This window comes from Lygodium microphyllum, chromosome 16, assembly GCF_053477565.2.
Source record: "Lygodium microphyllum isolate KBCC chromosome 16, Lygodium_microphyllum_v1.1.10, whole genome shotgun sequence".
Classification (NCBI taxonomy): domain Eukaryota; kingdom Viridiplantae; phylum Streptophyta; class Polypodiopsida; order Schizaeales; family Lygodiaceae; genus Lygodium; species Lygodium microphyllum.
Window position 1 is genome coordinate 102,580,836 of NC_141150.1, and position 13,846 is coordinate 102,594,681.

Genomic DNA, 13,846 nt, shown 5'->3' on the forward strand with positions numbered 1-13,846 from the left:
TGTTTATCTTCCCATGAAAGGAGTCTCAATACTGCCAACAATTCCAGCTGAAAGGAGTTAGTCTGCAAGCGGTCCCCTACTGGGTACCAACGGGCCTTTTGGAGCACCACTTTCCAAGAGCCGACCAAGTGCAGTAACAAAGAGGAAGAGGGACTGGAAAAACGAGAGTCAGCATTAAGGACATGCCACCAGGAGGCCCGAAGCCGTGTGTTACCATGGCGGAGCCCGCTGTCCTCAAGAAAATAACGGGCTATGATGGTCCACGGGTGATGATCCACACACATGGCACGAAAAAGGGACCAACGGAGAGCTAGCATATGAGTTTCTGCATCCAAAATAGCTCCACCACCCATGCGCTTAGGGGTACATGTATGTGACCATGAAATCCACGAAATGCCTGCCTGCAGTGAATCCTTCTTCCATAGCATGAAACGGATGGGATGAGTGAGAGCCTTCAAAGTAGTAGGCGTCCATGGCAACAAAGGCAGGAAATACGTTAGCATTGGTAGCATGATTGTCTGGGCCACTTTGAGGCGGACATGGAATGGCCACGCTTGCGACTTCCAATACATAAACTTCGCCACCAGTTTTTGTGAAATCCACTCCAGCAGGTCTTTTGGCCGTACATCCACCCCCAATGGGTATCCAAGATGCCTGACAATGGAGCCACAGGAAACCACCTGGCCTTGCCAGCCTAATGACTGTAAATCAGGCTCCGTAAACTGAGAATGGCTGACTTAAAGGCATTGATGCGAAGCCCAGAGGCCTGACCAAAGAGTGTCCAAACATCTAATGCCCTTCGAATGTTGTCCCTGTCCGCCTGCAAAATCATAAAGGTGTCATCAGCCAAACATTGGCTAACGAAGTGCTGACCCAAATGGAGAGACAGCCCTGCCAGCTGAGCAGAGGCTGCCATGGAGGATAACATTGAAAGGACCGGGTGAGTCGCCAGGGCAAAGAAGAGAGGGCTCAAAGGACAACCCTGTCTGACCAAGCGTGCAAGGACAAATGGCTCTGTAACCCCACCATTGAGCATAACTCTGGAGGAAGCCGCAGCACTAATGGTGTAGATCAATCGGGACATCCGGGTACCAAAGCCCATAGCAGACATGAGATCTGCAATGAAAGACCAGTCCACATAATCAAACGCCTTTTCCAAGTCCAATTGAATCAATACCACTTCCTGACCGGAGTGCCGCGCATAGTCAATAGCCATTTGCACATTTAAGATATTATGCAGAATGTTGCGGCCCTTAATGAAACCATATTGGAGAGGATGCACAATAGCTGGAAGGTGCTTGTGTAGCTGATTCGCCAGCACTTTGGAGTAGATTTTATACATGGAGCCCATCAAAGAGATTGGTCTCTAGTGTTGCAGCTTTGACGGCGAAGGGACCTTTGGAATTAGTTTGATAAGGCCTTCTTTCCATGAGGAGGGCATGACCCCTGTTTCCCAAACCTACTGAAACATGACCAGCAATGGCTTCACCAACTGCGTGGCCGAGGTCTGAAAGAATTCGTTAGTGAGACCATCCCAGCGAAGACTTTTATCCTTCGGCAGGTGCAACAAAACATCCATAACCTCCTCCTCGCAAATATCGGCCTCCAAAGTGGCTTGCATATCAACTGGAACCTGCTGGCGGACCAGATGATAGAAGACCGAGCGGGCATGCGTAACCTGGCTAGAAGGCGAGGGAGAAGAACCAAGAAGTTCCATAAAATAATTTCTGCACATAGTGACAATGGTCTGCGGATCAGTGACCATGCGACCTTCCGAATCCTGGAGTCTGGTCATATTTTCGCGAGCCGGAGACGCATGCAAGGCGCGAAAGAACTTATGAGACTGGCAGGCACTATCTTACAATGTGTCAGTCAAGTTATGCAGCTTGGCCTGCTGATAAGATTTCAACTGAAACACTTGAATAAGATGGGCCAAACGCCTCTCCAGTGACAGCAGAAAATCATCATCTGGGGAATCCAGGAGCAAGGAACGGACCAAAGCCAGTAAGTCCTCTGCTGCATGTCGACGTCGGCGACAAAGCGAGGCATGATGGATCCCGTACTGCCGAGCAACCCGCTGCACATTAGAGAGCAGCCGTGCAAATGAAGGCAAGCCCTCAGAGGCGAAGTCCAATAAGAACCTCTCAATCAACTGCTGCATATAGCCCTGGAAAATTGAATGCTTCAAATAAGAGGAGTTGAAACATAAAGGGAGCCTATCCAGCAATTGCACAAAAGGTGCAATAGATTGTGCCCGCATCTCAAGCTGGAGGGGAAAATGGTCCGACAACGCATATTGCTGCAAGACCTTCATTTCTAGCATCTCGGGAAGAAAATCATCCCCATGCATGATATACATTCTGTCCAGCCACAACCAAAGATCTTGCTTGAGTACGTGCAAAGCAAAGGAACTCCACACCCGGCTTTCCGGCGTATCCAACCTGGCAGGGGTGTTGATACCGATATTACTATGTGCAGATGATATTGTTCTCATTTCAGATTCACCGGAGGGATTGCAGTGCCATCTAGATGCTTTACACATCTTCTATAGAGATAAAGACCTCACAGTGAACCTTGGGAAGATCAAAACCATTGTTTTCAATACTTCAGCAGCATGGGTGACTAGATCTATGTACCAATTCACATTTGGGGGAGACATATTGGAGCATGTGAGGGAATATGTCTATTTGGGAGTCACCTTCTCTAGCCCATGTTTTTCGTTGAGAGGGGCATCAGAGGCACATATGGCACGTGGATACGCAGCACTAGGGGCACTCGAGAGTCAATGTGCTCACATACAGTTCCAAGAGCCCCACACCAAACTCTAGTTGTTTGACACCCTAGTCACACCTACATTACTATATGGAGCAAAGGTATGGAGTTGCAGCTTGTACCACAGGCATCTTAGCCCACTCACTGATCAGATTGGAGTAGAGAGGGATTATTATGCTGGTTGGGATAGCATGGAAAGGCCATTGATCATGATGATAGCACATATGATTAGGAGTAAGCCCTCCACCCCACATCCCATTGTCAGAGCAGCGCTAGGGGCAGCACCTATAGTTACGGAGACACTCTTCAAGGCAGTGACCTTTTGGCACAGACTATGGGAACTTCCACACCATAGATACTCTAGATTCGCACTAACCTCATCTAGACAACTAGCAGCAGGAGGCAAGAAAAATTGTTGGTTTTCACAGATGACTATTTGGATGAGCCTACATGGTTTGGATATTGACTGTCTTCCACCTTTGAATTATAGCCTTGACTACCCTACACTTTCTCTCAGCCAATCAAAGTTGAACCAAATGATCAGAGCTGATATCTTGAGGATTGAGACAGCAAGGACATGGATCCATCCACCACTCCCTCTAGGATCGAGGATGGAGTTCTACATGAGTCATTTCTTGTGTCTCTCTGATGATGGTTTCACTATTCGGCCAGCATATATGGACACCCATCTCTCCCATAGCGTACGGGTTTCTATCGGACACATTCGTATCTCCTCACATAGGCTTCAGATAGAGATAGGCACATGGATAAACACCCTAGCAGAGGATAGGACTTGCCAGCTTTATGGTCGAGAGCCTGAGACAGAGGAGCACTACATATGCAGATGCACAGTATACTATGACATACGAGGACGGTACCGCTGCCTCTTCCGTGATGGATTTGGACCCCTTCGTCGCGTCATGGAGTACGAGGACCAAAGATGCCTAGGTCTCTTCCTCCTGAAGCTCGAGAGGCGCCGAACTGCACTACTGCGAGACAGGAGGACAGCTCACCCAAAGGGACACACACAAAGAGCAGTGACAAACTTCTTCTACAGAGCCGACCCTGCTGACACTACCAGCCTAGCAGAGACAAATCCACCCCACCAGACACCTTACAGGCCACACCGTGGAGTCACATTGGATAGAGCCATTTCCCTTCGTCGAGCACGATGACCCCGTCTACCAGGACCACATCCGAGGAGGCCAAACCACAAACGGATTAGAGCCATTATCACAAGACACCGCAAACTCACCACCAGGCATATTAGTGAAGCAGCTAGGGACCGCATCAAAGCTGAGATCATGTGTAGACCTTGAGATCAGCTACAGCCCATAGTCCCCACCACACTTTTGTACATGGTTCTATCAGATCTGATTCTCCTTTCCTTTCCTTTTCTTTTCTACCGATGGAACAACACTACACATGGTTCAACCCTAGTATAGTCCCATCGTATAGTTATTTTCAGTATTGTTTCATAGGCCACCCACTTATTTGTAATGTTATCAATTCCTTGCTGATGAGATGACATTAGACATGGATGTACTCTGGATTTTGTCTCATAGGCCACATTGGCCTTATGTAGACGTTAATATATCTTTCTTTCTTTCTTTTTTCTTTCTCTCTCTCACTCGTAATTATATTATACCAAATGACTTTTGTACTAAAAACTTTACAAAACTCATGGCAAATTAGTAGCAAAAATTGTCGTGTGCCAAGGAATCAAGTCCTCCCTGGAAAGAATATCAATGTGCTAAATAAGATCCAGCTGCCAATGTAGGAGACCCTTTAGCCTAGCAAGACATCTCTGAACACCAGAAGTGCAATGAAAAACAAAAGCATTCTGGGTGACTCAATTCTGCCAATAGCCCCAAAATTGGAGAAAGGAAAACAAAATCTCTTGTGGTTGTGTTGGAGTGGGATATTAGGGCTTAGCAAAGACCCAATCGAAAGGGTGCAGTGACGTGCCAACCACAACCCTTCAAACATGTCTAACATCAAGGCATGATAAGAGATTAAGGGTTACACTCTTACTCTGTGATTGTAACCAGTTTGAACAGCAACCTTCAGTTTGAACAAGTAAGATGGTGCAACATATGGAACAGTAACCTTCAGCTTGAACGAGTATGGAAAAGCAACCTTCAGCTTGAACAAGGTAGTACAGTAGTATGGAACATCAACTTGGTGCACAGAAATTAGGGTTATGAAGAGGCCACAAGATAGCCCTTGACAAAATGGTCAAAATTCCACAAATAAGGCTATTAACTATGCAGTCACCAATCCTTTGCATTGCATCAAAGAGAGGGACTATACTTTTCTTTACTTGTTGCAGATTGTTAGTCTTTTCCCAAAATTTTTGACATCAAAATGAAGTTTTGAACAGTTTGAAAGTTCCTCTTTGATAAAGCCTTGCTTGAGTTACCTCTAAAAAGTTTGTACAATCTTTTGTAAAACATGCAGGACAAGTTCCATGCACATGTCAATGCACAAACACATAAGTTCAGTATTTGAACATGGCATCTTTGACTCCATACAAAACCAAAGACCGTTCAATGTAACCAGCACATCAGCCCCACCCAGACAGATCCTGCACAGACTACCTTCAAACTTATAATCCAATAATATGGCTGCAGGGCAGTCAACCTGCCACATATTAGGTGATACTGGTCAAAATGAATCTAAATATTATTTTTCATCTTGACCACTAAGCAAGGCCCCAAAACTTGGGGCCTGGATTTTTTTGGTGCCTAACTCTTTTCCATATGGTAACAAGTATGTTAAATATGTGATCTAAGCCAATTTTGTCTCCCCTTATCCCTACAATATTTTAGAACTGTAGCTTCTGCCCTGTTTTCTCATCACTTTAGATTCAAGTTGTTGCATATAGAAGCATAGAGTAAGCATATCAGGCACAATTAGAGAAACACAATCATTCTTAAAACAGCACAAATGGAAGGACTAAAACACAAAGCCTTTGTCAGCTCAATAATTTGTGCTTGAAGGACACCATACATCAAACCATAAGCATTGTAGAAGTCGATGCATATAAACAGCAAGCTGCCCATTTACTGAGGTTACACAGAAGTCGGTTCTTTGATATGACAAGTTAGTCCCTGTTTGTGCCAAACACGTTTTGAGAAGAACTTCCAAATCCTCTAGTAACTTTGCCGCCGCTTCTTTCAAAAGGGACGAAGCTGATGGCATAACATTTATTGTAGGAAAAACCCATAGAAGAGCAGCAGGTAAAGCACCAGTGCAATTCTGCAGATTATTGGTCCCTGCAAAAGTTCATAATCAATCAAAACAGTCAAGAGCAGCAAATAGGTGAACCTTCTTCGAAGTGAATCTTAGTACCTCATTTCACAATTGAGCACAAGACAGCAGTATTAAACAAGGGCCGTTCTCTACACACTATCATGCTTCTACTTAAGGCATTTGAATGTTTCCAATCAAGCCTAAAAGTCATCAATAACCACAAAAGCACAACATCCACATGTATGATTGCAGACAAGTTGCATGTGTCAGCTTTTTCTTTCATTTAAACAGCCACTACTTCAAAAGGGTTTTGAGGACCAGTACTAAGGATTGCCAGTTGGTCAAAAAATATTTGAACATTGCATCAACGAAAATCAAAAGTAAATGCAACATAAGCTGAACAAATCCAGATGACATTGTAGAATATAACTGCAAAGCAAAGCTGAAAATCACCTTCTAAGTCACTTCTCCTGAGCAAGCTTCTTGCCAAATAGATGAGAGCCAATTGTTCATCCTCCAAATCTGTGACTGCTAGCAAATGTGCCAGAGAGGTCACTATCCAACTCCACACATCAGTATCGTTTGCAACAGCTTTTTGTAGCTTTACCATTCGCCCCAAGAGGTTAAGGATTGGTAGCAAAGAAAACCTACGTTGCTTTATCTCATGCCCAACGTGAATAAGAAAATCAAGCATCTTTATAACGAAATGCTGAAAACAGACCACCTGTGGCAAAATAAAACTATAGACATGATGCAAGAATCATTAACCACCTAAGATAAAGTGTTTTCTCATAGTAAAAAGTGAAAATCAGCTATTACAATGTTTTGTTAGAAACACAAGAAATGCAGATGTCCTCAAAGCACCTTTGTGTCAGACGATGCCTGCATCACCATACTTTCAATTGCATCTACCAGCTCTCCAGAGGCAATCAAAATCCATTCAACCTCCTGTAATGAGATTTTTTAGATACCCAGAAGACATTGAAGCCATACTTCAACAGCCAAACATTAGAGATATGCACAATGCATGATTAGGATGCGAACTTAGGTCTCCACCAGATGCAGTCATGCAATCAAATTTGCCAAACTTCTGATACCAGAAGCAGATTTCGACTTGGCAGGTAGATCCTGGGCTGTGGAATTTTATGGTCACATATGCTGATGCTCTCCCTAAATCTACAAGTTCATGATTGATTATGTGAATGCCATTATGGTGGTGGTGTTGGCTTGGATGGATTCTAGGATTCATCCATAATTGTAGGGTACAGATATTCCTAGTTGCTTGTGTTCTTCTTTGAATTGGCATTTTGGTATTAGGTGGACTATAAGCTAAGCAAAGACTAGCCTAGATACAAATTACAGTGCTTTTGCAACCATACCAAAGAAACATTAATTCCATCTTGCCAATAAGCACAGTGTTCAAGTGGTATTAGGTGGACCATCAGCTAAGCAAATGACTAGCCTAGCAAAAAATTACAGTGCTTTTGCAATCAGCCATATCAAAGAAATTCCATCCTGTCAAAAAGCACACGAGTTCAAGTGGAGCGCATTATTAAAAAGCTAAAAAACATCTGGTTCAAGTGTTATTAGAAATGCTATCCATCTTACTGGCACCTGGTTGGGCATACACCTCTATCTTCAATGCTGCTGCTGCCTCATCATTTTGCAGCCAGATCCAGTGCCCTTACTCATGCCTCGAGCTGCGTGAAAGGGTTGATTAGTCCTTCCATTTGTATTCAGCATTTATTTCAGTCAATGCAGATTTCTTTCTTCCTACTGTCTTCTTCTCTTTGTGTTCAAGTTCCTTCTTCCATTGCACACTCTCACATGGTATCATCACCTGAGAGTGGACATAGTGCAGTCTATTCAACCAAGAGACCACGCAACCCCCAAAACACAAGTTGTTGTCCTCATATTTACTACCCTGGCACCCTCCCCAACTGTTGTGAACAAGTTCTACATACCAAGCAACAGTCTTCTACTAGAGGCGACTGCTTTCCAGCCCATGCGATAGTCATTTGACTATAGGTGATAAGTTTTCTCTCCCAGTCATCAGCTTTCTGGCTCAACACCAGTTTTTCAGCTTTACTAACACAAAGGATAAGGTTTCTCATCATTCCTTTAAGAGACGGTGAGATTATCGGAGGTCATAGTCCCCTATTTGGACTCCTCATTTGAAGCACCCCTCTCCTCCTCCCTCCCTCCATGTTTCTCATAAGACTCGGTCTACTGGCCTAAGGATGCCTTACATGGCACTCATTGTATAGGTGCACGTGCTTCCTTTTTTGCCCAAAGAAGACAAGTTGGATGGCTCCAACTATCTTCTATGGTCGTGTAAGGTGAAGTGCATTCTCGACACCTTTGACCTTTGGGAGTTTATTTCTCGCCCTATTCCCCGGCCCATGAAAGACCCCGCACATGGGTCATCAACGGATTGTGCAGCCCTTTGGGATTGGCTCAACTCTCAAGCCCAATCCTTTCTCTTTATGAGTTTGAAACATTCTATGTTGGTTTATGTTCATAGATTGAAGACTACATGGGAGGTGTGGAAGATGCTTGCGTCTCTTTACCATCAAAAGACGTTTGCCCATGGGATCTACTTGGAGAAGAAGCTTTGGATACTCATTGTTAATGGCTCTCCTTCTATGAAGGATCACAACCACAAATTGGAGGATATGTAGGACAAGCTTACGTCCCTCGGGAGAATGATATCTTCGAAGGATATGGCCATGATTCCATTGACTCGGTTACCATCTCCTATGTACGATGTCTTCTACACCAGCCTTCTAACTTGGAGGACCTGGGATACGCTTCTTTGGAAGGAGCTTTCACCGCTTGTCTTAGAGCATAATGAGCGTCTCAAAGAAGTGGGCACTAGTGGATTCAGCTCCACAAAGGCTTTTACTGCAGGTTCTAGGGGCGGGAAGAAGAAGGGGAAGCCACAAGCTAAGAAATAGAAAGACAAGAAGGATCCATCACCATTGGTGACAACTCTTCAGTCCTCGTGCATGGAGAGGGGACCGTTCTCTTCTTGCCCGATCAACATTCTTCTTCGGCCAAAGTTCTCTATGTAGCCAATTTTGGCTTTAACCTTCTCTTTGTTTACGGTCTACTTAGCTAGGTATTTGAGTCATCTTTAATCAAGATGCAATTACAATGGAGGATGCATTTTTTGGAGCTGCTCTTTGGACAGGTACATAGGAGAGTGGCCTCTACACACTCACAACCGTTGTTGCACGGACTTCACACGAGCTTGGACTGCTTTCGCATGCTCATTATGTGCATTTGAATCTCAATGCTACTTGGCAGGATTCGAGGAGGAAGATGATTGAGGGACTTCCAAATTTCCCTCCCATTCACACACTATGCCCTAGTTGCTTGGGGCAAGCAGCATAGACCACCTCATCCACAAGTTGTTACTCAAAGGGTATCTACAAGGCTTGAGTTGGTCCACATCGATCTTTGCGGACCTATGGACATAGCCTCCCTTGGGAAGGCCAAGTACCTTATGCTAATTGTTGCTGACTTTAGTCGTTATGTATAGCCCTATTTCTTGGGGTACAAGAGCAAGGTGTACTCTTGCTTCTACGAGTGGAAGGTATTTGTGGAGAAGCAAATCTCCTTCAAAGTTCACGGTGTCTAAGCCAATAATGGCAGCAAGTTTTGTTCTAAACTATTTTCTAAGCTTTGTAGAGATCAAGGTATTCAAGTGAAATATTCCCATCTAAAAACACCATCTAAAAATGGTGTGTTGGAGTGTGCCGATCGAACCATGCTTGAGATGGCCCGATCAATGTTGGAACACAGAGCTCTTTTCCATTCCTTATGGAGTGAGGCAGTTGCTACTATAGTCCATATCCACAGCAAGTCACCTACTTCGACAGTGCAAGATATAACTCCCTACCAAGCCTTCTTTAAAAAGAAGCCTTCAATTTTGCACTTTCACAACTTTGGATACAAGGTATATGTCCATGTGGACAAGAAGAAAAGACCAAGCAAACTCGATTCCAAGTCAAATTGTTGATTACACTACGACCACAAAGGGCTATCGGCTCTACGACCCAACGACTCAAAAGATGGAGGTGAGCAGGGATGTGATCTTTGATGAGGCTATGGCTTCCAAAGACCCAATTAACGGTTCTTTTCTTATGGGTGGTTCTTCGACTTCAACTAACACCCCCCTTTCCCCACCATCAACCCCTCCCCTCTCTTCCAGGTTATCCCTTGGCACCCCTTCCTCATTCTAGAACTCCTCCCCCTCCTTCCCCTACACCCTCCCCTTCCACCCTCCATGGCTTCTTCATCTACTACTTCATCACCGAGTATTTCTAACCCTTCCCATCTCCTCAGGTTTCCTTTAGGGAGATTGAGCCATCAAGCAAGGAGTCTTCTTTCATTGGGTGAGGAGGATTCACCTTCCCAAGGTGAAGAAGGAGTCCCATTCACAAACAAGTGCTTTATAGGTACTAGAGGCTTCTTCACTCTCCTTTGCAGCAAGATGAGCCTATCATCATTCCTTAGTGGTATCAGAAGCTCATGCAAGATTCAGGGATTCCTCAATTTTTCTAAGAGCAGGCTGCTCCTCCAACTTCAACATACTCCTCTGTCTCCAATGCTATTGTTGTTGTCATCATTTCCAACCACATCGAGTGCCCTCAACATAATGCCTCAGACTCCCTTGATCGGTCCTTCCATTTGTATTCAGCATTTATTTCAGCCTGTGCAGATTTCTTTCTTCCTTCATCTTCCTACTGTCTTCTTCTCTCTCTGTTCAAGTTCCTTTTTCTATTGCACACTCTCACAGCATCAAGTAGTTTATTATGTTCATAGTTAACCACTAGTTATGGCCTCAACAAGATGGCCAAGCGCAAAGTGGATAAGCCATTAAAAGACAACTATGTGGACATTCAAGACTATGTATGTTTGAATGCATGTCTAGATTCATTCATTGGATGCAGCAATTGCATGGTTTTTTGCATTCAATGTTCTATTATCCTCATGATATACCATCAATCGTGGCATTCATGGAGTGGTGATCAGCGCAAGGCTTGCACGCAGCCCTTAGATTGTTGTTGGATAGAGCTTCTTAAAGAGCATAGTGCTTGTGAAAGCATATACATGTGGTGTGATATGTGGATTCATGCCTAGTTTGGTTTTTGGCTAACATTGCTTGGATTACCAATTGGTTTTTGAGACTCTTGCTTTAGGTTCTAAAGGAACAAGCAAGAGTTCAATGTCACAAAGTTAGGGCTTATGTAATTGTTATATGAGATGTCTTTGTTCCTAGTTTCTTTACCATGCTTTTGAATGTAGATAGTGATGTTGCTACCTTGAGTGTATTGGCAAATGTATCTTGGCACAAGTGTAACAAACCTTTTGTATATCAATTGCTATGAAGATATATTGCCTGAATAATTTCAAATTAATTTGATGCTCATGCACTTTGAAATGTGATTTGTATTATTTAAGTGTTTCAAAATATAATTAAATGTTCATCTTTCTATTTAAGGGTGGTCAATGGTTAGAACACCCTATAATTATACTTGGATCGTCATTGACGAGATGCCAAAGAGAAATTAAAAGTTTAGTCAAGCCATTAGATTGAGAGGAAAGCTCAAATGACTAAGGCTTTTACACTCAGATAGTCACATTGACTAGAAGCCCATATAATGAGTGGTTTCAAAGAGTGAAACCAGATGCTCATGATTAAAGAAACAAACCATGAACTTGTGAACCTATATAATGAAGCTCTCTAGAAGCTAAATTTGGCAACTCCTAAAATTTAGGAGATTACTATTTTTGAAAGTTGCTCAAATGGAAATTCTGTTCACGTCAACGGCTCTGGAATTTCACAAGGAACAATTTTGTCTTCAATAGCTATCTCAAATTCTTACCCATTTGAGATATTTTTAGCGTAAAAGATTTGGAAGCTTCTTTCTCTAAAAAAACGACATGTGGTATCTAGAATAGGAAATGTGTCATTTTGAAGAGGCAAGTGTCCCTATACTTGTCATTTTCAGTAAACACTTGTCAGTTGTAACCTCTACTTTTCACTTTTGAGCACCCAAGCCCCACACCTATATATTGGAGGTCTCTCTCTTCATTTGGAATAAGCTCTCATGCTGAAATTTCAACCACATGCTTTGTATTCTCCTATCTATCTCTCATCCAAGAAGCACTTTCTACTTGGTTTGATCTAATCCAAGCACTAAAGATGAAAATAAACTTGATACCCGGAGTTCGGAGAAATTAGGGTTTCAAAATCCTAATTTTCAAAATTGCAACAAATTAGCCCTTTTGTGTATGGTTCAGACACTCGATTCCCATGGTTTGTTTCAATAAATTCCTCAAAAGGGAGAGAGGGGGGTTTCCCTCTCAACATAGTATTGACCTCTCTCTCTCTCTCTCTCTCTGTGTGTGTGTGTGTGTGTGTGTGTGTGTGTGTGTGTGTGTGTGTGTGTGTGCGGACGAAAAACGATACAATGCTCTCACGCATAAAAAGCGACGCCAATATGTAGTGGCCAAAGAAAGTGAAGATGCTAGGGAGTTTGAGAAATGTCTAAGGCAAGCATGGAGAAAATTGCAAACCAAACGGTCAAAGGTTATGAGGGATTTTACAGATGTTGACATGTTATCATATGTTACAGAACTTTACATGCATAAAGGGATACAGCCCATCAAATGTGATGTACATACGCAGTCATTTAGTGCTCTATTCACTTTAGAAACATTGCAGGCAGCCCTCAACAAGATGGCTAATGGAAAAGCATGTGATACTTTGCTGTTGAATATGGAGATGTTGAAATGGACAACAAAGGAGACGAGACTATTTATGTTACATGTGATACATTATGCTTTTGCATATGGTTTTCCCCGAGAATGACAAGAGAATTGGATACAACCGTTGTATAAGGGAGGAGATCGCAATTTGCTCACAAACTACCGCATGATTATGGTCAGTGCAACCATGGCAAAGCTATTCAGCACTATCTTGGAAATGCAATTGAGTAAATGGGTAGAAAGTAATAACAAACGAGCTTATGGACAAGCAGATTTTTGCCTTGGTCATAACACCATAGACCATTTGGTTACTTTACGTGTGCTTATGGATGAGAGTTGGCTTGAGGAAGCAACCTTATATTGTTGTTTTGTGGACTTTAAGAAGGCTTTTAACACCATACCAAGAATGCAAGAATTAGGGGTCCCAAATGATCTATGCATGGGAATTTACAGGATATATCAACCAGTGGTGTGCCACCTCAGAGGTCGCAACGAATTGTCACAAGTATTTGAGAGTAATATGGGAGTCAAACAAGGTTGCCCGCTCTCCCCTACCTTATTTGGTTTATGCATTGATAAGCTAGAGAAAATACTTCTCACAGCTATGAATGAAGAGGAAGCCAAAAGCCCGCATATTGGTATGCTTGCCATCTTGCTCCTGCTTTATGCAGATGATGTGGTCTTCTTTACATATACTGGGGAACGTATGCAACAGTTCATGGGGATTCTTGAACGGTTTTGTTAAGATAGTGGTTTGACGGAGAATGTATCAAAAACAAAGCTAATGGCTATGCGCACCAAGCAATCAAAGACCCCACCAAAAGTACATTTTGCGGGACAGTCTATAGAGGTAGTATCTACTTTCAAATACTTGGGGATTGAGATATCTGCAAACCACAAATGGCATACATGTGTGGAGCGGCGGTTAGCAGCAGGGAAAAGCAAGTATTATCACTTTGAAAACAACTACAGCCGTACAAAAGATAAATGCTAGAAAATTCACTGTATGATTTTTGATGCATATGTTCTACGGACGGTA

General features: G+C 43.1%; 1 protein-coding gene across 3 annotated transcripts in view; it reads right to left on the reverse strand.

Moving 5' to 3' along the window:
• The window catches only part of RST1 (ARM repeat superfamily protein), a 198,476-nt gene that overhangs the window by 151,221 nt on the left and 33,409 nt on the right, over nucleotides 1-13,846 (reverse strand). For all 3 annotated transcript variants that reach the window (XM_087696145.1, XM_087696142.1, XM_087696144.1), the window contains exons 3-5: nucleotides 6,892-6,975; nucleotides 6,481-6,751; nucleotides 5,785-6,050 (exon numbers count right to left, since the gene is read on the reverse strand). In XM_087696145.1, the coding sequence (XP_087552271.1) occupies nucleotides 5,785-6,050; nucleotides 6,481-6,751; nucleotides 6,892-6,975 (621 nt within the window). The remainder of the gene's footprint in view (nucleotides 1-5,784; nucleotides 6,051-6,480; nucleotides 6,752-6,891; nucleotides 6,976-13,846) is intronic.